The sequence below is a fragment of the Conger conger genome, chromosome 15, assembly GCF_963514075.1.
Source record: "Conger conger chromosome 15, fConCon1.1, whole genome shotgun sequence".
NCBI classification, from domain to species: Eukaryota; Metazoa; Chordata; class Actinopteri; order Anguilliformes; family Congridae; genus Conger; species Conger conger.
The window spans coordinates 13374943-13401124 of NC_083774.1; the positions used below are offsets into that span (position 1 = coordinate 13374943).

The window sequence follows — 26182 nt, forward strand, 5'->3', positions numbered from 1 at the left end:
CTTGAAGGAGACGAAGGAATGGAGAATGCTTGGATTGCCTTGCACTGCCCTAATCCAGCAGCAGCAGATACTCCTGTCAGGCTGTTACTCAGAGTACGATGGGGTTCAGCTGCCTGTACACGGACAATGCTCAGTTTCGGATTAATATCGGCCAATATTAAAATAAATGGTGTGTTGAATGCTCCACCCTTTTAAGTTTACACTTCAATGATCATGTACACAATACGTAATACGTGATTAACTTCACTACTGACAAATCAATGTGAAAGATTCTTAAGGCAACATGTAACACAAAATATTCAATCATACGTGGATTATCCAATATCAATTAGCCTAAAAAGAATTCGCATTAGTTTATAGTATTGACAAGGCAATCCCAGAGTTAACCACTACTGTAATTCTGAAAAGTATGGCATTGTCTAAAGGAAAATATCACCCAGCACACTGTTCAATAATGTACTAAAAACCGTGAAATGTCTAACATTATTAGAACTATCATGTATATCGCGATTAAGTTCGAGAAAAGTCAAAGCACCTTTTTCAACAAATATATAAAGGTCTCATATTAGAATTGTAGCACAACACAGAGCTAATTTACTTGATCATACGTAGATAATCCCACCGACATTTCATTAGGGTTCCAGACATGCGCAAACCGTTTTGTACATTTACATTTTACATTTCAGTCATTTGGCAGACGCTTTTAATCCAAAGCAATTTACAAGTGCATAGGTTCTTCCCCAAGTCAAAGCATCACATCCATAACTAGGAAAATACATAGGAAGTGCTGTTTTGAACATATAGTCATCTTTTTTTTTTTATGTTTTTATTTCAGTGTGTAGTTACTGACATTATGTTCTAAAGACACATTTTACAACTAATGTCCTGGAATGTCCTGTATTCATGTATTTATTATTTCATTGATTGACTTCCACACATTTCAGAATCAAATTTCTATAGCTCAGATATCTGGTCCTGCAGGAGTACTACTCTAAGGAGTGCAGTCTTCCAACAGTCACACTCTTAGGAGTGCAGTCTTCCAACAGTCACCACTGTTTTCTGAATGGGACTTGCATATTTTCTACATGTGACGTCGACAGTTCATGATATTCTGTGCCAGTAAAAAAAGGTCGCTATTTTGAATTTTTACAATAAATTCAACTGTCATCTTTTCTGGTTCTCTTTTCTTTTGTTATTTCAAATGATTTTGAAATAATAATAATAATAATAATAATAATAATAATAATAATAATAATATATAGTGCTTTCCCAGAAATATAAATATACGATGCTTCTAAGTTATATGCAATATTTTGTACACTGGCATATTACTTTTACCATAGCAAATTATACAAACAATGAGAAAGAAGATAAAAAATATTCTAATATCACAACCCTACGATCTTCTTTCCCGCACTGCTGGTCCTTATTTTGCATTCATACATTTGACATGAATCAAACATTTAGCTTGCCATGCTGAAGAGAATTAAAGAGAGATTCATGCATGCCACACTTTTACCCCACTGACTCTAAATGTATATAGCCTTTATCCAAAGAGCTGCACAATTGATGCTTCTCATTCAGCCATTCACACACACACACCAACTGCAATTGGCTGCCATGCAAGGTTAGGTGTCGTAGGGACACTTAGACATGCCCAGGGTGGGAAGCAAACCGGCAACCCTGCCAGACGACTGTTCTTACTGCCTGAGCCACCGTCGCCCCTGTGGGCACATGCTGTAGCAGCGATTACGGAGGAAGACAAAAGCAAGCAGAAGATGAGAAAGTGGTAGAGACTGGGCTGTGGGGGGAGGATTCAAGCTGGGTGACAGACATGTCGGGCCAGCCCAACTTAACCTTTTTAATTGTGTCTGCAGCACTACCTTTCAGAAGAAGACAGGGCTTAATGGAGATTTTTCCTTAAAAAAAAAGCTTAAATGTGAAAACCCCTTTCTTTTTTTCTCCCCACTTTGCTGAAGCAGTGCTATTATAATACTGTCCATGAAGTGTTCTTCTCCTGCAAAGCTATGAGACATTCCATGTGGATCACTTCGCTGTCGCTGTGGCCGGCATAAACCAGGCTTTAACCTGCCTTCATCTGTCACCGCTCACACTCACATGGACCAGATGAAATCCATCACCTTCAGGCTTCCTGCATGTTTAAACTCAATCCGGTTGGAAGATACATGTTCATAAATGCTTGGAGCAGGAGCTCTCCCAGTTTAGGTCTTGAAGTGAGCTTATAGATCGGATTAAGACGCCATTTTTAATTCCTTGCCCTCCTCAGAGGATGCCCCTCCCTCTTCTTAACACTATACAATATTTGACATGAGCCAATAATGCTGTGTTCTGGTAGTCAGTGCCAGGCAATTCGCTGTGACATATTTCCTTGTTCTCTGATTTATAATTGACAATATTAAAGCTGTAATTCACTGCAGTGCTTTTCCAGTCTTCATTTTAGTGGTGGTTAGGGAAGAAGACTTAATATCTAGATGGAGGTTTGCAGTCATGGCAGGTTAGTGCTGTTGTAACCTTAAGCAAATGACTCGTTTATTAAATGCAACAGCTGTATAAATGAATATGTGGGCTATGCAAGTCATGCAGTTTCTTCGGTACACATTGCCATGCAAAGCAAATCAGTTATTTTGCCACCTTTATTGTATTATGTCAAGATCCAATATTACTTAAAATCCCTCCCTGCAAAAAATGTGCTTATTTATCATGTAAAACAAATGATAAGCTAAAATAACATTCAGCACTAATGGTAATGGATGGCACATCCAACTTGTGTAAATGTAATTTTGTATTTAATAGTTTAATAGCATATCAGCTGAACATGAATTATATATTAACTATGCAATAATGTTTGCAACAGACGTGAGGCTGCATTCAGTTTCAGCAATGCTAATGAATGTTTCTTGGAAACGTAGTCTTGGCATAGGATCAACAAATGGTTGAACAGTGCTCTGGAATGCTAAAGAAAAGGGAGTCCATCTTGAATTTTACCTTGTCACTGGGCCATGTTACAGAGAAACATCACAAGGTTAGTAAAGACCTTAGGCTTTACAGATCCCCGCCTATCCCTCCCTGATACTCTTTACTTTTATATTTCTGTCCTCAGGGAAGAACATCCCCTATGCCAAACCCGAGAGGGAATGAATCAAAACGACTCAAGCCTTTATGAATAACTCCATATAGAGTAGGCTTCCTATTATCACGCAGCGTATCTCAATCTACTCTAATCATTCGGAGGAGTCTAGGCGTTTGATTTGTAATCTATACACATGGTAGACCCTGAAGCAGCTGTAGTGTTTCTGGAACGCTTGTGTGCCATGCTTGTGTTCCTCTCTACCTCTCTGTCCTTGAAATCTTATTCATAAAAACAGGAGGGTGAGTCAGTCACAAATATGGATTGTCTGTGAAAAAAAAATGCACACAAGGAGGAAGATTTGATTCTGTAAATAACTGGGTAGCAAAGTCGAGTACTGCTTCTTTTGTCTACAAACTCAGTGGTGAGGTGGCACATACTATTCAGGGTACCAGATAATGGCTCTGAATTCACCAAATCTCCTCTGGGGACTGAGAAAGGCTTCCAGAATGTGAAGCACATGGCGACCACAACTGCATCAGCCAGTCCCAAAAATGACAAATGGACATTTGTGTGCAGAGGATTCCATAACACGCAGGGCTACGTGGAGTGAAACCATAAGTATGGCAGAAAGAAGCGGGCTGCCTGTGTGACTGCAGGTCCTACATGTTCTCCGAAGGCAGGACAGCTGCTACGGGCTTTTTGAGAATGAGAAAGAAAAAGGGGGAACCGTGACACAGAAACGGTGTGACGCGCATATTGTAAAGAGAGTTGCCGGAGCGTGTTTCCTGAGTCTGGAGCCGCTCTGAGTGTGGCGACGGCAGGCTGGAGAGTCCCCTCCGAGACTCTGAAGTGGGAGCAGAAGGAGACGTTGATTGCAGTGCCCCTGATCAAGCCCTTGTCAAATGACAGTGTTGCAAGCTCATAATTTGCACCGCAGGACATTAATGATCACCAACACCATTGCTTAAAGAATTCAAAATAAATACGGTGAAAGCCATCTTTCGCTGAACACACTGATTCGGCACAGTGATAATCACGGAGAGCTGTATCTATTTTGTGTTAATGCAGACATCTTTATGACGATGCTCATTAATGCAGTTTACAGTGTCCTCACTGATGGTTGTTTTTTGTGCACTAATCTATCACTCTCTTCTTGTCTCTCTGACATTAAGTAAATGTCTTTCTTATTACTGAAAGCAATAAGTGAGACAACTTGAAATATTGAACCACAGACTCTTCACAGATTCTTGGTATTTACTGTATACGTTTTACAAATACAAAGAAATAATTGCATTTCATTGAGATAGTAAATTGTACTTGCACACAATGCTCTGGGTAAAATAGAGGATGTAAACAGAGGAAGACAGAAACAGCAAATAAACAGATAGATGCTGATAGAAATGTTGATATTGTAAAAAGTACAAGAATAAAATAAAGGGTAAGCAATATAGTGGTCAACTAACATAATTAACTGATATCAGCCATTTTGAGGGGAGTTGAAATGGCCTGTATACAGGTAGCCACTTCATAATGTCACGATCCATTACTGGCAGTTCTGCTTGAGGTAAAGTGCAAAAGATTTCAAATTTCAAGATAATTAATTTCTTGATTGATTGAGCATTATCATTGTGTTCACAATTTGCTTATATTGCACTATAGCATTATATATAAGAAAGACAAGTTAATAGCAAATAGAAGCAGCATTTGCTAGCAAGCTGGAGCTGGCTAGCTTTCTATTAACAACTAGCCTAAAAACATCTACTGGTCACATAACAAGTTAGCCTTAAATGTCGGGCTCAGAATTCAAATATTGAGCACCAACATTCATAATAAAGTGCATTGAAACATTTACATTTCAAGATTTTAACTGTTTGTTTGTTTGTTTGTTTAACTGCTTGTATAACTTTGCCAATGGTACATTGGGAGACCTAGTTACATATATATGTTTTTGAGATAAACATACTTTATGTTGTTGAGTGAAATAAATGTGTTAATTTAGTTTTCTCATGAAGGTCAGGCTGACTGAAGTTTTAAAGTAGTCTTAGTCCAGTTGCTTAAGTATCTTCACACATTTTAATTTAATTTTTACAATTTAAGTGTAATTAGCATTATTATAATTTTTTATATTCTTATAATAATAATGACTAATATTATTATTTTATTATTGTTGTTATTGTTCTTGCTCATTTGTTTAATATTTAATAAGATGCATATATCTACAACTAGTTCACCCTCAGTCCCCCCAATAACATACTGGTATCAATCAACCTGCGGAATAACTATTATAACTGTTGCAGTTAAATATGTATACAATAAAAATAAAAAGAAGTATTGTCAATGCAAAATGTATGCATGCATAACAATTAAAATTAGGAAGGACAATTCAGCAGAGTAAAGGGCCACATGCGCAGATGGTAATCTGAGAGAGGCTGTCAGATGAGAGAAAAAAAATATGGGAGGAGAAAACAAGTGAATTTCCTGAGGCTGCCAGCTTCAGTCTGCCATATTTTCCCCGTTAGTGACCTTTGACCCCTTGTTTCCATTAAAACACACGCAAAGGCACTTCACACTTGCAAATAAACACGCACTCACACAGGGCCCAGGTGCGGTTAGTTCTTTTTCTTCACGGCTGTGTGAGCAGTGCAATCCAGGCACACATCTTGGAGAAAACCTTTGAGTTGAGAGACAGGTACACAGACAGACAGATGGACAAACACACACACACACACACACACACACACACACGCACACATGCACGCACACATGCACGCACACACATACACACACACACACACACACACACAAAGACTTTCTGAATTCAACACACTCTCAATCAACTGCTTTGTAGATATGCTATTGTAAAACAACTGTGGGTTCAGTGGACCAATAGATAAACAAGCAAATAAATCAGCTTTTTCTCCTCTGAGAACTATTCCTGCTGTTCCCTGCTGCCTCACTGAGGCGCGACTGCATTGCTATAAATGTAGCTCAGGATCTCTCAGCTTTGAAGCCAGGCACACTAGCACCCTTACTTTGAGAAACATAGATAATGATACCATGCCCCCTTGCAGTGGCAGTCAATGCACGTAATGCCATTTTTCAGAAACTATAAAGCATGCCACAAGTTGGCAAAAGCTCAAAGTCAGTGCTATGATGGAGGGAGAAGGGTAAAGATATCAGTTGTGCCATGCTGCTGCTTCTGACAATGACACCATTTTGCTCTGCTTCAGTTTCAACCAAATTCTGTTGGAATTTGAATTCCAAAATTCAGATTTGGGTCATGCAAACTTGGTATAATTAAACTGTCGCATTTTGTAAAAGCAAGTACCTTAACCTATTATTACATCAGTAATGCAGGAGAAAAAACATTTGCAAGTGAGCTGGAGCTGGCTTCTGCTGGTCATATAGCAAATTAGCCTTTCATGTTCAGCTCATATGTCAGGCACTGAGCATCTGGACTCATGACAAAGTGCACTAAATCATGTAGGTTCTGTGGGAAACAACCGTGGGTACAATTGTAGACCTATTTATATTTTTACCATGATTTCATACACTTTCTAATTTAGAAATAGGTTCACTATACTGTTCTGTGCTTTTGAGTTAAACTATTGTTTTGTAAAATACATTTGTTAAAGAGAGACCAATCTTGGCTTGCTTTCTTTTGAGTGATGTTTTGTACTTTCCTAACTGAAGAGGTTGAACAGAAAAGATTAGGCAGAAGTGTAAAACATTTTAAAAGGTCTCCAAATCATTTTTGGAAAGCATATATAGCACAGATCCCAGACAAATCAAGCAAAAGATCCAAATGCTTTGAGGCAACAATAATTCATAAGCAATAATGGGCATATCCACAAACCTATATGATATGAAACATTCGTTTGTTTCGTCGAACTTATCTGCACGTGACAGAGCCAAACTGACTGTATTCTCACCAAGAACTCCACTAGCTCCCAACTTATAAAACTCGCATTTTAAGAGGTTTCCTGATTTGTGTGGCTATGACGCATTTATTAATTTCTTTCTTCCAAGTCGCATTAAGAGTCACAGCCTTTATTTATCACATATCACATCACAATTGTAATTTAGTCTTAGTGTCTGGTGACTTATGGAAAGTGATGTAGGCAAGCTGTCTGTAATATCACGCGGGCAGCTTTATTAAAATGACTTTAGACAGTGTATAATGTTCTTACCATGTTAACTCTGCGATTACAATCTTAATATTAGCCTAAAGTGATATTTAAAAAATACTCCACTGCTGCCTTATCTGCCTTATCTGTAAAGTGTTTAGTTACTGGAATGTGACTATTGCAAAAAGCTGCAAATGGGCCGTCCATCAACAAAGACACAATGCCGATTAACCCTCAATGAATGAGTTACCTGAAGTCGCTGTATGGATGAATTATCCAAAACCCGGCCGATTTAACGCGTTCTTGTTCACGCTCTACCGCTTTTTCACTCCCAAACATCCTTAAGGAAAACTTGTTAACCCCCGGTTGCAGCATTGCCCCAAACTGTCTGTGCATGAAGCCCGCCTGGTACAACCTCTCGTCGTCCGGCAAAATTTGATCAAGGTTATCCAACTTTATGAAGCCCGACTGTTGGTCTGGAGAAGCCTGTTGGGCACCGCCGCCGCCTTGCGCACCTAGGTCGCCCGCGTAGCCAAATGCTCCAGGAGGGCTCTCCTCGTTTGGGGTGACATCTCCTTCCGTAATAAGGCGCCTCTGCTCCGCCGAGTCCGAGTCGTAAACGTGTCGACTTGTGATGGACGAGAGGCTGCCTCTGAACCTCCGGCAGTCTCCGTTCGAGCTGGTCTTCATCGGTCTCCCAATATCTGTCTCCATGACCGCCGACTCTCCACTTCTAGTATCCCCAAAGCCTTTGCAGCTGCTGGTGGAGGACGGCGAAGGCAAGTGCTTCATCCTGAGACTCTTCCTCCGGGTGTCCTTGTCAGCGTCTTCTCCTTCACCTACGATCGAGGTTTTCTGTCCAATGTGCTGTGGCAAGCTGTAGAGCCGTTTGCGCATCGATGAATGCAACTTATCCATTATTATGTGTAAACAGTTGGAGGACCAATCTGGTGGAAAAATGGTAAGAAACCGATTATTACTGTTATTTTTGTCACGAAGTGTTAAGCTCCCTTTCTGTGACTGTGAGCGCTCTGACTGGACCTAATCACAAACCCCGCAAGCCTTACGCTGATGCACATGACATGGGTTGCTGTGGTGCATTTGCAGGCAGTTGATCATCTCGAATATTACCTGACGATTAAAATATGCCTCCACGCGCAGCTTTGACGGGCTGCTCCGCTTCAGTATTGCGTATTGCGCTCGTGTTGCAAGGCACTGGAAGGCTCAGAATCAAAGTACACATGAAGTCACCTCGGCTTGCCAGGCAAGAGACGTGCCTTAGGATAGAAGAGGGAGGGGGGGTGGGGGGACGTTCAGTGAGGACATGCTTAATAACGAGGCATGCTCTCTACCCCCCGCTCCAAGACTCGTGTCTGCTGTCAATAATAAACAATGAAATGTAATCACACAACCCGCATCAGCACCCAAGGAGCACTGACATCACGGATCCATGCTCTCAATGAGCTTTCCGGTGTTGTGAATATGCATGAAAAGGATCTATCGGGTTGCCATAGGAGCAGGCAGTGCAAATACGCACAGCATACAGTGTCCAAGATTCCTGTCTGGACTTTTAAAGGGCTAATACTCACAGGAATATCACTTAACAGGCCTGTTCTTGTCTTTTTCTCCCCGCTGCATTCATACAATCACACAGTAGCTCAGGATATTATTGCTTGTTAAATAGCCTATCGGATGTAAGGGACAGTGCAATATGTATGCAGCCTGGATTAATTGCCTTTTGCGCATGATGAACGCTACCATGATACTGTATGTAGTCATCAGTTAGCTCGAATCTTGTCTAAAACCTTTTAATTTGGTTGGGAATTTATTATGTATTCGATTCGCCAGTTAGAGGTATGTTATTTTGAATATTGTTTTGAGAAATATGACATAGTTATGCCAAAATAACGGAAGATAAGAAAACAAGGAAAGAAACATGTATCTAAAATGCTTTGAGGTATGTAGGCTATCTGTAATATTTTGCGAACTTACCAAAGGCAAAATGATTCATGGTCTAATGTTATATCGCGTTATTTTATTAAATTGATAGTGTTATACATACAGCGCGTCCTTTCCGGAGCGATAAGGACACCATTCCAACCTCTTCTGAAAATAAACGAATATAATGGCGAAAGCAGAATAATACAGTGGTCGAAGTTGCACATTTCTTTTGGTAAACGGTTTTAAAGTGCAGTGTCATTACTAGCCTAACAGGTAAGCACTTTCTAGATTGAAGCCACAAGCTAAACTTTTGCTTGACGTCAATTTAATTTTGAAGTAAATTAATGGAGTCCCCACGACCGAAAAAAACGCAGTTACGTTCGGCGTACATCCCACATCTGAAGACAAGTACTACAATTGTATCCGAAAAGTAATTTCACACTCCCCACATTAACATTCATATTGTAGTTGGTCGTTATTAACGAATGATTGCACTTTATATTACAACTTCTAATACTTACACGTATATTGCAGCAGTTAATGAGGTCAAACGTTGTTTCTTAGAATTCTAATTTACTTTATTAACATTTTTATATAATGTTTTTCTATGTCTTATGTAAAGCGCTTTGAGGTGCCTTGTGTATGAAAATGTGCTATACAAATAAACTTGACTTGACTTGAATTGACCTGAATTTTTGACTGAAAAAACAAATGATAGAGATTGAAAAATCTAACATACAACGAGTACTGTAAATAGCCTACATCGCGTGCATTAAGGTCACACGTATGATTGTTTACAGATAATGATTTATTCCTGAGCGGCCTATAAGTAATACAAAGTACATCTTATTATACATGTAATTATTATAATTATATGGATGAATAATAGGTCCTCAACTTATTTGGATTTGCAGAGAATAATATATTTTAATGAAATGCAGTGTAATGCAATGTAATGCCATGTAATGGTGGTTCTATTTTGTCAATGGACTACTGAACCTGTGCATCCTGTTCAGTACTTGTTTCATTTTCATCCCTTAAACATGGAGTACTGTGTATGTTATGCTGTATTCAGTAGGCTCTGTTGAGTCTATTAACCAATTAATACAATATAGGGTACCACAATATCAATATCACATTATTATTCTAAAATGCAGATTATTCTTCCTTCTTTTCATATGTACAGAGAGGAACCAGCAAATCCAAAGGCTGACGGTGAGGTGAATGATCAGCTCTGTTGCTGTACTCAGGAGCAGTAGTCCTCTCCAGTGTTCTCTTCTATTGCCTTTCCAAAGATTCACAGCTAGCCATGTGGCGCATGTGCGTATTTTTAACGACACAACCACAATAGTTACAGAAGCTGTATGTCATCGTGGATGATAACCGTCATTGTGCGGAGCCAATTTCAGCCGGATTGGCTTATTTAGGTCAATACATAAAGTCCTGTGAGATGGAGGGGGCAGCCTTCATTGATGGATTGGCCTTAATCACATTGCCGGTGCAGAGCTGGGGACAAAACAGGGGACTGGGGCTTCCCCATCCCAGCGGTATGTAGAGTAGCATGCTATGCCTGAGAAGGAAGGGTTACTGGATGCACCATTTCCAGATTGCCTCCTGAAGCATGGAGAAAGCCAGCTTAGTGCATTCAAAGGGAGTCACAGCAAGGGATAGAAAGCGTAAGTGAGATTATACGTGGTCTTCATTTGCACTGCAAACGCCAACTTACAGCAACATTTAAGTACCGCTGTGGAATTCATGATATGACTGTTTATGTCTCGTACTAATAATCACACCCATACGGAGCGTCTGTGGAGGTGGAATATAATCATCTTTTGTTGAATCTTGAGATTCGGTGATGAAAACACAGTTTATGCAACAAAACAGATATGATAAATTAGTCTATTGCAGTGATGGCGACCCATAATGCGTCTAGTGAGACAGAAAATGAAATGATAAAAAACCACTGACTCATACACTCAGTGAGCACTTTATTAGGTAGATCTGCACAATCAGTTAATGCAAATATTTTATCAGCCAGTCACATGGTAGCAACTAAATGCATAAAAGCATGCAGACATGGTAAAGAGGTTCAGCTGTTTTCAGAACAAATGTCAGAATGGAGAAGAAATATGATAAGTGACTTTGACTGTGGAATGATTGTTGGTGCCAGACAGGGTGGTTTGAGTATCTCAGAAACTTCTGATCTTCTTGGATTTTCACGCACAACAGTCTCTAGAGTTGGAATGCAGAGAATGGTGCAAAAAAACAAAAAACATCCGGTGACCCCTTGTTAATGAGAGAGGTCAGAGGAGAAGGCCCAGACTGTCAAAGCTGACAGGAAGGTGACAATAACACAAATAACTACACATTTCAATAGTGGTATGCAGAAGAGCATCTCTGAACACACACAATGCGTGAAACGCCTCAGCAGCAGAAGACCAATAATAATAAATACCTAATAAAGTGCTCACTGAGTGTATGTCTAATGGAAGTTGGCCACTGTGGGTCACTGCCTTGTCCAAAGTTGATGGATCATATCATGTCAGAAGACCATTGCATGCCAGTGATCCCAGTTGTGCAAATGACAAACCAGCTGCAGATAAGAGGGGCAGGGGAGGTGCAGCAGGGAAAGAGGGGGTGGGTAAAACAAGGTGATAGCAAAACGCACTGCGCCAAACACATTCATGACCACAGCAATAAACCAGAATGGCACTGGGACTAAATAGACTGCAGCTAAGCACTGGCCATGAATAAGTTTCAGGTGCAGTCACACAGTGGCACAATGGTTGTCTGCATGTGTGTGCATGTGTGTGTGTGTGTGTGTGTGAGTGTGTGTGAGTTCTCCCCATTTACAGAACCCAGACATGATACAAAAGTACATTTATTACTCAATACTTTGAGGAGAAAAACAAAAATAAAAGTACACCTTCCATTATGGTCCTCACCTGTCATTATGGTCCTCACCTGTCTCTGTTGGTTAGCTGAAGTTCTGGCAGGAAGTAATGCTGATGTGTTGTGTGAAATGCTCTCAGAACGAACTTGAGGTTTACAGTGCAGGTCTGTCATTCAGGGAGCAGGACTAAAACAGACTGAATTTTCTGGGACAGTGGAGCCCCCTGCTGTATGTAAAACAGCTCTACTGTACTCCATCATAGCTGCCTCTGATCGAGAGGTTGACTTTGCCTTAATTCTCTGTCACTTACCCATTGTCCATTTTACTTTGTTCTGTGATAAAGTGGAACAGCACAGTGATCCACCTAGCATGCTCCAATGAAGGTGATGCATGCACCTTGTCAAGGTGTGTGTTTGTGTGTTTATTCCAGGGATACGCACCCTTCTTTCTCAGTGCTCTAACATTCAGGGGATGTAGCAGAAAGGCCCTACATTGGTCAGCGTGATCTGGAGTGACTTTCCAGAGGGAATCTTAACAAAACGAGAGCAGATTTATACATTTCTCAAATATCTTCGTTATTTTATTCTTTTTATTGAAATATTGAAAATGACATCAGAACATCACCATTTTCTTACAGATTACCTATTTTAAATACTACAAATATTTACAGAAATATTTGATACAAGTGTACTGTATATAACATTGTTGTGTCCAGAAAGTTCATTAAACATAACATTTGTTTAAGTGATGTATTAACAGATAATGAAATAATATGATATTTTTAAGCAATTGCAAAATTCTAAATGATGAAGCAATGCATGTGCAAGAAAACCCCAGCATTGCTGGGAAATCACACTGAGCAGACTCACTTAACTAATGCAGATTATAATCAAATTAACAAAGCTGTTAATGACAGAGAGATTAATTGAACACAATTAAACATTCTGCTCATATGTCCAGTAAAGGTTAATCTCAGGGCAATAATGAATTCCGTTTGTTCTCATGCGTTCTGCCTTGACTGCCTGATGTCACTGCATCCCCAGCCTGGAAATGACATTGTTATCTGAATCATATGCTTGTACATGCACACTGGGACTTAATTTTGACCAGAAAGTGGGTTCCCTGATTGAACAAGCCAATGCTCTGGTAGTAGCCTACACATCTGACTGCTATATGTAGCCTGGGGTATCTCTACAGCATACCAAGGGACTCCAATCAACAATTAAGATACACAGACAATGTGTTACTGGGACGTGTTGTTTTTACTTTTGCACTACTTGTATGTCTCATTGTTATATTTATATTTATAAATATTTGTTGGTTTTTAAATAAAAATTGACTCAACAAAGAGAAATTTCAGATTCAGATCAAATGTTATGTGGCCATACAGTTTTTGAGAACTTCTGATTTAGGCTATGAATTACACTATAGGCTTAATAAAAAAAAAATAACATACTTAAAACTAATTGTGTTGTCCTTTTGGTACACCCCAGTGAAATGTGTGGAGAAATGAAGTATCAGTTGAATTTCGTGAAAAACGGATGTTTGCAACGTCATTAATAGCCACACCCAGCTCAAAAACGTGATTTGAGATAAAAAAAACCCGGAAGAAACGCATCATCCTGGAGTGAGATGGGTAGGCCTGGCACAGCCCAGCATACATTAATATTTTGGTACCTAAAAAGTTCGAATATCCACTGAATTATGGACATGAAGGAACACAGCCTCGCAATTATTTTCCATGGCACCACGAACGGGCGCGAATGAGGAGAATGAATAGGATTCTGAACAACATTGAGATCGATGTGGTTTGAAGATAACTTGTGGCGAGCTGGACTTGGTGAGTAACTGAGTAACTCGTGACACTACATCTGTTAAAAATATTTTTTATTTCATATCGACATTTTAGTATGTGTTTTTATTTATTTTATTTATAAATTATTCAGTAGGCTAACTAGCTGGGTCATACCTGCAACAAGAGGTATGACCTCGCAAAACTAGCTAAAAGCTAGTTAAAAGCTGCTACATTTTGATTCAGTGTGAAGTACGATGCTGCTACTGTAGGTAGCTACCTAGCTCGTAATTCTTACAATTATTCTGATTGTGCACATTTCCTTGGCTATGAATTGACCTGATAATGTGGACCTTTTGAAGGGGATGTGGGTTTTGACCAGTTTCTCAAGTCCTGCCCTTTCAGCCAGGGAACTCTATTGCCTACAGTGAAATGCAAAAATATTGGGACAGTTCTGTGAAAGTGATTGTCTTCCGCATTTTTGTAATTTTTGAACTAACGTCTATGAGGCTCACAATGACTGCATTAATTTTGTGTGGTAACACCACTATGAGACTATATTGCTTTGATTTACTTACTTCCATTTAACCATTAATTATAATATATAACCTGGAAATTGCCCTTTGCTTTGATGGTTGAAGCTGCAGGGAGGGCGTTATATAATTAATAGGCTGTGGTTTCAGCAGCCTGTCCGTGAGAATTCTTCACTTCACCAGCCTTATTGTTCTGTGTTTCTTAGTGCTCCACTAGATGGAGCTGTTTTTATTCAAACCTGAAAAGACATCAAAACCCCTGTGGCGTACCCATCGCTAATCTTGTATGTTGCAATGTATACAGTGCTGTGCAATACCCAGAACAATATACAATATATAAAAGTACAATATATAATTTGCTGTACAACTCAGTACACATTGTTAATCTGTTCTGTCCAAATTGATTCAGTTCACCTTTTCTTGTTTGTATTTGTTTTGCAGAGGATAGTGTCTGCATTATTTAGAGGATTATTTTCATGGCATCCAGGCCTATTTCTCCACCATCTTAGTTCTCATCCATTAAAATAAGATTCTACAATGAATTTACAATTGTATTCAAAGCCCTAATAACTAATGATCATTGCCATCCTTAGTATATGATATCTAATATTTAACAAATTTTGATAAGAGATTTATTAGGGGACAGGCTAAACACGAGTGCAGAAAAAAACACTTTTATTAGCCTAACTTTCAAAGTTGATGCCATCTGATGACATCTTAAGACAGCTACGTTGCATAGAAAACATTGGTAGACAGGGCGTACTCTCACTTGCTGAGTACAAGATATTTATCATTCCCGGGTGCCTTTAAAGGTCTGTTTCCTGATTTAAATTCATGTTTACGTAATTGACCATCACACTGATTTTCTCTTTTTCTGTTTGTCTACCTTGACATCCACTGCATGCTGTTCCGTACAGAACCCCATCTGCTACAAAATGTTTAAGCCAATCACAGACAAGCATGCGTGGTACACTTTCCAGATGAGGTGTGGCATTGGTAAATGGTTGGTATTTATATAGCTTCTTTATCCAAAGCGCTGTACAACTGATGCTTCTCAGCACCCATTCATACACACATTCACACAACAACGGCGATTGGCTGCCATGCAAGGCACCAACCAGCTCGTCAGGTGTGATTGAGGGTTAGGTGTCTTGCTCAGAGACACTTCGACACACCCGGGGCGGGATCAAACCGTCTGCCAGATAGTCGCCCCATTGGCAGCGATGATGCGGGTCAGACTCTGCGCTTGGATTTGTGTCCGTCTGTTTGTCTCTGTGCGTTGCTCTGCACTGCGACGCTTGTGTTGAGCAGCACCTTGGGAGTAGTGAAGACCATCATGGTAACTTTGCACTTAACACACAACAGCACTATTGACAAACCGACACACTTCAGAAACGTTTTTAAAATTTGAAGTTGTTTATTCTCAAAAATGATTGGTTTCACATGTTTTATTGTGGCTTGTCAGCTCTCTCCACCCAAATATACAACCATCTGCACTGCATTACACAAACACGCAGTTTATAGAAGACTCATGCATCTACAGCAGAGCAATACATCTGAACCAGTCTGTAAAAGTGATCTCACATGAGTAAAGCTTTATTATAGAAAAACAAACCATTCCTGCCTCAAAAGTGTGAATATATCTATATGAATAAATATTGCATAGGATAATAGCCATGCTGTACAATAGATATTTTCAATATAAATGACTAAATCAGGGAATGTGCATTATAAAATGAAATTTATACAGGTTTTTATTTTATAACACTTAAGTGCAACATTTACAAGACATCCAAGTTGCTATAGAAAATATTAAAACAGGTAATTGCTATTTTATGTTCATAGTACAATAACTGAATTTGAATTGAATTCATTATTGATTAAATACTGCAGAATGCCTCTGAAGCCTTTACATTGTGAGATAAAATGTGAAAATATATAACAACACTATACGGAATGATGTGCTGTGGAATGGCTGAACTGTACAAAGCTCAATATGTATCAGAATATAGCAATATATTTTTTTTGTTTGGAAGATTTAAAAGATTTGCTGAAGTTAAAATACAAAGATAAATTTGATTGAAGTCTCACTCAAAGAAACAAACCAGTCAGAAAAAAAACACAGTCATGTCTATCATACAGTAATTATTCTTGCATGCATTAACGATATGTAACAGTACAAATTAAAGGATTCTTGCTGATTGAAGGTAGGGTGGGGTGGGGGGGGGGGTGGTTATGGAACAAACAAAAAGCAACAATAGCACACAGGAGGAAAGAATGAACACCTCTATTCCTGCGTCGCCACACAAGACTTGAATAAGGCATGATTAAAATAGCCATTTTGTATTCTTCTTATCGATGATTTGTTGAAGAGGACGTTGAGCCCTCGGTAATGTGTCTCTGCTTCATTTGCTTTTTATCTTTTGACAAGTTATGGCCCTGAATTAAAATCTGAAATTCTGTATTTGCTAGAAAAATAAAGTTTTTTGTGCTTTTGTTTTGTAGCTACTAGTACTAGGGCGCACTAGGTGGGTTTGTCGGGGCTGCTGAAGCAATTCCCACAGTGTTACTGGACGGCTAACTTTGAGCTCAATGGTGAATGGTGAGGGAAAAATCTAAACAAAACAAAATATTGCTCTCCAACCAACTGAAGACGGATGCTGTGGACAAAACTACTAAGGTCTATGAGTAGAGGAGACAAGCTGGCTACCTAGCATGAGGAAACCATGTAGCCAGTTTGTAAGAATTAAAACATTTTCTTAGGTAATACTCATTTTAAAATCCTGGGGTGAAGCAAAAGGACCCTCGTTATGTGTTTTTTGTTTAGTTTTTCCCTCACATTTAGCTTATTTTTCTAGCAAATGCGAGTCAATTTCAGATTTGAATGCAGGGCCATATCGAAGGTAAAAAGCGAATGAACCAGAGTCACATTACAGAGTGCTTCATGTGCCCTTTAAGACTCCGAATGATCCCGGATGTGTTTCCTTCGGAATTTCGGCTCTTCTTCCTCCGTTACCTTCACATTGTCATGATATCCATTTAAACACCTGGAAACAGGGAAAACTATTATCTACAGTACAATATTAGAGCCCTCCAGACTGAATTCATTCCTGCTAAAGGCAGTGTAACTCTTGGTCTTTTCACGTTTTCATTCTGAAAATGGTAACAGCTAATTAGCGACGGTTACCAAATTAATCGAATAGAATGTTACCAAATTAACGTTCTATTCAAATACCATCACCATTGTTCAAAGATCTTGTATCTCCATAGTTTTTGTTCAAATCATATAACCATAATGGCCATTGGCAAACGTAAAGTAGAAGCAACTTTCTTCTGTTTCTGATGGGGTTTTTTTATTGAATATGCAGGATTTATGCACGACAAACATTGCGAAATAACATGTACGCATTGTATCCTTCCAACTGGTAGCTGCACTGTTTGAAAATACTCACTGTGCAGGAAGTGTGCTCAGTTAGTGTTCCTCTGGCGCAGGTTTTTGTCTTTGTGGTTGTTTGTAGAATTTGTTTTCCTGGTAGGAAAGACCATGGAAAATATTGCTTCTTGAGAATGAAACCAACATGCTACAATGATTATTCAAGATTCATACACCGTAGATTCTCCTCTATTGGCACATACTTCCTGTCTGGATCAAGCAAGCCACATCTTTTGAAAAATAAAATGCATCTCTCTCTCTGCAAAACTCAAAGGTTTGCTGAACTAAACATGAAACATTATATACAGTACAAACGAATGGATCACGCTAAGAACAGTTTGAAAAGATGGCATGGCAAGCACTTACTACTACTGAAGCGTACCCACTATGTTCAGTTTGGCAGCTAATGAGTGTAAGGGTAATTTTCTTAATTGATTCTTAATTGGCAATGTGTGTTAACTTGAAGATAATCACGTGATTAAAAATAACCTTTTATTTTTAATCCTTATTGCTATTAGACTTTCTGAATTAAGTGCTTACTAGGAGTCTTTCTCTGTCTCTCTCCCAGCAGACAGACAGACCTTAATGTCTCTGATTCTCCTAGAAGGGGGTAGCTAGCAGATTCCGGTCTTACAGTGACAGCAAGGTTGGAGTTTATCTGGAGACTAAATAATACTAATCCTCGGTTGTCAGCATCATGTCTTCCTTGTTTTCGTCTCCGCCCTTGTGGAAAAGTGTGTATAAGAGTCTTACTATGTCTGATTGAAATCAGACAGCTGGTAAGCTCTCTCACTTTCTGTTATTTCTTTGCAAATAAATTAGTTGAACTCAAGTATAGCTATTGTTGTTTTACTGAGGATCTCTTTCATCAGACGATGCTCACCTGTGAAATGTTAAAAAGGGCATTATTCCCTAACATGACGTACATTAAAACGGGTTTTATATACAATTATATAATACTGTATACTCACATTGGTCCAGCTGGTTCGTCATCTTCAGCAGGGAGAGCAGAAGGAAGACATGACAGAACAGAAAGCACAGTTAGACAACTTGAAACAAACATGAACGCGACATAGATTGCGCAGGCTGTTTTCAGGTACTTTATTTGAAGCAAAAAAGATAAACATAACTACTTAATTCCTTGGTTTAACAGACTAAAGATGCCTTCTGCTGTTTCCATTTTCGGGTGGGTCATTTATTTTATAGCTAAAACAGTGGGTCAGTCAGTAAAGATAATGATAAAAGAATGATAAATCGGCAGTGCGAAGTGGAACACTGCTGATGTCAAAAATGGGCTATACTAAATCCCCTAAGTGGATGCATTGATAATTAGCATCATATGGACGTAGCCTTCCAGTGAGCTTTGGATAAATGCAGAAATGATCACAGCTCAGGCATTCTCCTTCCTTGATTGCCTCAATACAAAAAGCAGTTGTGTTTTACATTACATTTTTAATAACACTCAGGCAACTGTAATATATCTGAGTTATATACATAAGAAAATCTAGTCTTTGTCAGACAGATTTGAACTTTGGATAGGAGTATAGTTTCTCCGCAGGCTCTGGTTGCTGTACCGCGCTGGGTAACGTCAGCGGTTGACTGAAAGGGGGACATGCAGTGTCAGAGCAGGCTTGCCCGGAGGTAAGTGGCCCAGAAGGGAGACCCCCCCCCCCCCTGAGTGAGGAGCCAGGCTGTGCTGCATGCTGCAGGCCTCATTCTGGATCCTGGGATTAGTATGTTAGTACTGCCGTGCAGCCGAGGGTCTGATGGCGGTAGGAGTCCACAGGGATTACATGAGGCTGGTATGGAAGTTAGAGCGCTAGACAGTGTGGCCTTATGACAGCGGCTCGGGCGTGGAGGGGACACCTCCCCCCCAAAACTGGCTTCTTCATCATATCACACCAGAGTTTAAAAAGCAACTGCCAGAGCGCTGAAACTACAGGCCACGCAAAAACAGAAAAGCACAAGGAAAGAGGTGAGGAAAATAATAGATGCACAGCAAATGCATGTGACGGGTTCAGAAAACAACAAACGGGAGCAACCAAGTACCGAACCTTTGGTTACTCCGAGCTTCTAGCACTGTTCGGCTATGAACCTCAGCGAGGGAAACTCTCAAAAGCACTCAAACCGGTACGTTGAAACAAGAATTTAGAAAGAAATGCAGCCTATGTTAACCATGTTTAAATGTTCTAAATGGAAAACTCAATGCGGGAAAATGAAAAAATCAGGGACGACGTGAGATTAAAAAAGCTTTACAGTTGACCACAATCCATGCATTTGAATGTATTGAACCACTGGTGCAAATGTTACTGTATGTCTCTACACATCCAATATTGCACAATGCCATGCATTCTCATCTCTGTAACAACCGCTAGGCCGTAAGGGCAGTCGTGAATGATCAAATCTTCCTCCCCCACAAGTGTATGCCAGAGAGGAATTCCCATTAGAAGCAGATTGGGTTGTGTTTCAGCCATGTGCACACAGCCAGTGATAAAGTATGTAGTTAGTCAGTGAGTTGGCATGCTGCTTTTATTTCCCCGTGCAGCTTAATGACAACCTATAATTTAAGTCAGAGGCTGTTCACAACTTTAACCCTTTGTTTCTTTTGAAATGATAGTCGCCAAAGATGTACAGTTCTTTGAACAGGACACGCTGTAGACAATATCGGCCATACCTCACACTGCTATTTTTTCAATCAGGTAACCTAACCAAGGTGAAATGACAGTGTGTTTCCAGCATGATGGCCAAAAAAAGTACCCCTGATAATTCTAATCTTAGTGTCCAAAAATCACACCAACTTTTAGCTTGAATTTCAAGCCAACCTCTTTTACTCAAAACTCAGTTCAGAAGTCAACATGTCTCCATGCAGCCTGAACAGCAACAGTCAAATTGATGTTGCCACTTTCCGTCACAGAGCCCTTACACTCTCCAGCACCATTTCTAACAGGAACGAAACACGTAAAAAGTCCAAATGAATACCGATCTGAAAATCATAAAATAATCAAATGAAAGGCAAATTGAGACTTCAAAATGGGAGGCTTATGTCCAAAAAACCAGCCATGAATGTGAGTGGAGAAAGTATGTAGTTTAACAGATATCATAAAATGCGTAGAAGCAAAATGAATGAAATAATTACAAAAAAGAGAGTGTATATTGTAGTCGGGATGGACAGTAGTGACTGATAGAAGCAGATAGAAAAACAAACTCTGGAGGCATGCAGATTCTCAGACTTACCACCCGTTTTAGGTTATGATGCGATTTGGAAAGGGGAAAAAGAAGTCATAGTAACCCATTGAGTCCAAAAAACCTCCACCTCCATGAATTGGCTCAGGTACCCCAAGCTCAGCATAAAGTTTGTAGGCCTTTTATATTTAAGGTAAAGCATGGCTACTCAAAGAAAACCAATAAAAAGAGATCAGGATAATCTGCATACTGCTCTGTGTGTATTTGCACAAAACATTATTTTAATGTGCAAAAGCACCCGTGTTTGTGGGAACATTACAACAGTGGGGTAATTTATTTAAGTAACAACTGCTAAACAACACATGCTAACCATTTGACTACTCATTTCAGCATCCTGGGGTAAAGCAAAATGCCCCTCCTTTTGCTTTAACCCAGGTAAGGGCAGAAAGCAGTGTTCGAGAAGACAAACACTAAGTAACTATGGAACACAGTAACTATGGAACACATCAGTTATTTATCCGCTGAATGTTCCAGAATGTTCTTTCCTATACAACATTCTCTTGTTAATTTTACATATTATCTGCATCTATTTAATCCCAGTGCTATTTTGAAGTAACTAAACTCTATTTCAGTACCTGCACTGTTAAGCTTTGGTTACTGCACCATGATAAATCATCTAAAGGAGGTAGCCATAATGGCCTATCATAGAGCACTGTAGAAAACCTCCACGCTGCAGATATTAATAATGCAGTGTTTGTCAGTGCAACACACAGGAGCACAGCACTGCTAAATCTTGCTAGCTCAATTAGTCTGTTTTGTCAGCATGTCACACACATAAAGTCACACACTTTAATGAAGCTAATGTATAAGCGGGCGTTGTCTGGCCCAAGACTAAATTGTATTATGCAGTGCAGGCAGCGTTCTCTGATATAACTATCGTCATATTGCGGTACAAAATAATGTCTCTAGATTACTGTAATTCTGAACAGGAGATTTTTAATAACCACATGAACTGACTCTTTTTGTGTCCGCTTTCTGGGCACAGTCTTGCCTCTCGCACCTTTCGTCCATTCTAATAAAAAGGTTTGGAAATGTTCGCATACTGTAATGCATGCATTTATTCAACAAGCTTTACAGCAGATTCATGAACATAGCGAGGCCAGTTCTGCTTCCTTATCTTTGACTTACCTGACGGAAGAGAAGCGCACTGTAATTAGTTTCTCATTATCGTAACAAGGAAGAAACAAATGGAGGTTATGAAGAATCAACAGCTGCACCGTAACTTTTTCGTAAACATAATTCCTGCACAAAAAAAGAGAGATTTGCCTTCTCTTTTTGGAAACTTGTCCTCCACCTCATCCCTTACTATGCGAATGACCCCTGATGGTGGGTGGGGTTGTTATATTTTTGGAAATGTAGCCATCAGTAGTCGACTCATTTCTGCTGATTTCTGCTGTAGCTTCTGGATTAAAGAAAGGTCAGGCACTCCATGGTTTTTTCCCCATAGCTCTCTCAGTGGCACAGAGAGGACAAGTCCGCTCCATTTAGTAAAGGACTCCCCACTGCAATATTGTTATCCCTCACCTGAGCTTATAATACTCTAAAATGTGTGATGGTCAGTGAACTGGAATGCAACCAACTAACAGCGGGTTCTTATTCCCTGTGTTCACTGGTCCTTGGTTATGGCCACAATGTGCAGGTCATGTTTTAAATGCATTCTTGCAGATACTATTTTTATTATCCGTGAGACGCTTGCAGCATTTAAAAGGTCAGTTGCATTCCTGATAAACATCCACTTAGTAATCTGTCACTAAAGGTCATATTTGCTCATGTGATGTGTGTTTTAGGGATGGAATCGTGAACTGTTGTTATGTGCTAGAGTAGAAATCGCACGGTTAGATTAGACTAGACAGGACTAGACAATAATGATACCGTATATTTTTAGATGCTGAGATGGTAATGGTAGCCAGTCCAGCTTGTGAAATACATTCATTACAGAGTAATCTGGCCTTCCTATCTCTAAATTATTTACTATATATAGGACATGTATAGCTAAAACAGCCAACTCCGAACTAGTAATACATGTTTATAGAATGAATGAATACAAAAACTTCTAAATGTGTGCAGATATGTAAAAAGTTCAGATATATATTTGAGATATTTGAAAAATTGAAGATTAAGTATCATCGCATTTCTGATGGTCATTCCTCCTGCATTGTGATCCTTCGTTTGTAAGGAACTAACCACAGAACAGATTGATTGTCTTGTAAATGTGTCCCTTGAGAGGGATCAATAATTAACAGCACGCCACCTCTGACCCTGCCGGGAATCACATTTCTCATCAATATTTATCAGGGACACCGTCATTGCAACAGTGTAGGCCTCTATGGTAAAGCTTCCCAGACGGTGAATTATTGACAAAGGTTTACCAGAATCAGACACCTGAGATGTTTTACAATGAAACAATCTACGAATACGCTCACTTATCAGATCTTAAAAGCAGGTTTCCCTCTCGCCAAAACTCAAAGCCCTGGTTGAACGTCAGTTTGGATATCCAATTGTATCTGTCTGGTCACGCTAGGACCATACTGTCCTCCAGGGTCCTCTTCACACTGTGTTCGACCTGCACTTTGTTGTACGTCGCTCTGGATAAGAGCGTCCGCTAGATGTATGTAAATTGTAACGTAATGCTCTCACAAGCTGACAATAAAGGCCTAAAAACCTGCATCCTTTCCACGCTGATGGACTAAAAGGCTGCGGAGGCCTGTCTGTGGAGACGAGGACCAAGCAGGGAAGTGACAGGAGTGGCCTTACCTTCAGGCACATCGTCCGGGCTCTTGCGCTTCTCGTACACCACGATGATGACCACCAGGGTGATGATCTCGGCCAGCACGCCCAGGAGCGGCCAGAGCGGGGCCAGGATGCTGCGCACCCGCAGGATGGACTTGGTGGACGAGGCGCCGATGATGTTGGTGGCGTTGCACTGGTAGTTGCCGGGGTCCAAGTTGATGTCCAAGTTCAGAATGTTCAGCTCTGTGTAGTTGTCCTTGTTGGTGATCACGAAGCGCCCGGATGAGTTGTCTATTTCCTTGGTGGAGAGAAAGAAAGAGAGCGAGAGAGCGAGAGAGCGAGATGGAAAGAGACGGGTCAGATAATGAGACGAGTGTGTAGGATTACATCAAGGCCGAATGCGATACGGCGGTTTTTAACCTCAATTAATGAACCCACTGTGCAGAAAACTGAAAAACTCATCATTACTAGGCAGCATGATATTGACTTATTTCCTTATTTTATTACCTGAGAATTCATGTCACACTTCTTTCATTAACAATTGAACTACATGCACGCAAAAGCTGATTTTTTCCCCCAGGTTTTACCAAGAACAAAACCTACAGTAGTGCACTCCAGAAGCAGAGGAGGGGCACATACCTTAGCCATGCCATTTTCCAGTTTATGCCAGGTCCAGATGGGGTGAGGATAGCCCACGGACTTACAGTACAGCATGGCATTCTGGCCTTCGTTTTTATTCTCACTGCGTTTGTGACCGGTGATGTCAGGGGCGGCTAAAGAAAAGGATAAATGGTAGATTTGTAAATTGCTGGCATTTATACAAAGCGCTGTACAATTGAGGCTTTTCATTCACCCATTCACACACCCACACTCACACACCAACGGCGCATGGCTGCCATGCAAGGCACCAACCAGCTCATCAGGAGCATTTAGGGGTTAGGGATTCAACACACCCAGGGCGGGATCGAACCGGCAACCAACTGCCAGATGACTGTTCTTACCTCTTGAGCCAATGTCACCAACCGGGACAAAGCATTACCACTGTAGCCAGACTGAAACCAAGCTTTAAAAATACGGACTTTTGAGCTGGAGACCTACCATCCTATAGATTTTCCACTCCAACCTAGAAGCTCTAGAAGTAACCACACTGGTTGAAATGTACACTGACTAGTTGATAAGTCAACACATTTCTCCAGTACAATCATATAAATTGTGTGTATTATTGGATAAACACGGTTTCAAACTTGTGTAGTGGTATACAGTGCACACTGGTTTGTCTTTGGTCTTCAATACTTACACTACACTTCCCAAAACAGTGACTTATGTAAATATTATATCTTATTTCAGTACTAAAACTGCAGACAGAGGGCGTTTAAGATGGTGGCTATTCCACTTTTCAACTTTTCCTAATTTCTTCATTTCATTTTAGAGAAAAGCAGAATGTTTTGTTGTCCCCAATATCTGATATAATTAACAATAATTCATAGAGCTATGGTAGGCGTATTTGTGTTTGATACAGCCTATCACTAATGTATCTGAAATGTGTCGTACTTTGAAATGTAAAACAGGGGCTGTGTGGAGTTCATGACACCCCTTCAATTACTTTGAGTTCTGTGGCAGTGAGTTTAATTGCCTGATTCTGATGAAACGGAGCAGCCTTTTTAAAACCCATCTTAGAAACTCTACGGCCACTGGAGTGCGCTTTTATGAAAACTGCAGCAAACAGATAACCACTGCAGTCTCTCTATAATCCACCAAATTACCGTAATTCTTCCATGCAATTAAGCGGGATCACGGACAAGCCAGGAACTAGCCTTTTCTGCTGTGTGAAGGGAGGGGGAGTGGCTTTGGCGTGTGATGACATCATCCATCGCTAATTATAGCGCACACGCACGCATGCTGTCTTAAAGGGGGAGGGGGCCACTTTAGCTTAGCATCACTTCAGGCATGCTTCACTCCTGACTGACAGCAAACAAGCTGTTCCTTTGAGGTCACTGGTACAAAACCTGAATCCACCCCAGTTGTTCATCACGGTTTTCCCTGATAAGTGAGAGAAATGCATAGGTAGCATTGTCTCAGTGGATGCCTGGCAGCACTCGTAGGCTCCACAGTTTCTCTTCGCTGGATACTTAACCACATGGACCATAAAGGACAGGGCAAACCGTAAAATAACATTGAATATGCTTGGCTTTTAAAGTGTTGATGCTAATTAAGTCAGCCACTTCTCAGAGAATCACTTCACAGAGGTTTTATGGCTCTACCTACTTACATTAAGGGCAAAATATAAAATATATAATATCCAAACTCATTTTTATTAATGGACTTCAAAATTGCACCAGGTTATTGTTAAGTTAATAGGCTTTATCAAAACTGCCCTGATCAAAAATGATGCAGGCTAA

At 40.1% G+C, this 26182-nt stretch overlaps 2 protein-coding genes across 3 annotated transcripts in view; both read right to left on the bottom strand.

Moving 5' to 3' along the window:
- LOC133111916 (potassium/sodium hyperpolarization-activated cyclic nucleotide-gated channel 1-like) overlaps nt 1–8136 on the bottom strand; it is a 50803-nt gene extending 42667 nt beyond the window's left edge. Inside the window, exon 1 of the mRNA XM_061222554.1 lies at nt 7469–8136. Coding sequence (XP_061078538.1) covers nt 7469–8136 — 668 coding nt within the window. The remainder of the gene's footprint in view (nt 1–7468) is intronic.
- A 7638-nt stretch (nt 8137–15774) lies between these two features.
- The window catches only part of LOC133111550 (neuroplastin-like), a 37586-nt gene continuing 27178 nt past the window's right edge, over nt 15775–26182 (bottom strand). For both annotated transcript variants that reach the window (XM_061222006.1, XM_061222007.1), the window contains 5 exons: nt 24423–24556; nt 23808–24081; nt 18782–18803; nt 17830–17906; nt 15775–17424 (listed from right to left, as the gene is read on the bottom strand). In XM_061222006.1, coding sequence (XP_061077990.1) covers nt 17846–17906; nt 18782–18803; nt 23808–24081; nt 24423–24556 — 491 coding nt within the window. In that variant the 3' untranslated portion in view covers nt 15775–17424; nt 17830–17845. The remainder of the gene's footprint in view (nt 17425–17829; nt 17907–18781; nt 18804–23807; nt 24082–24422; nt 24557–26182) is intronic.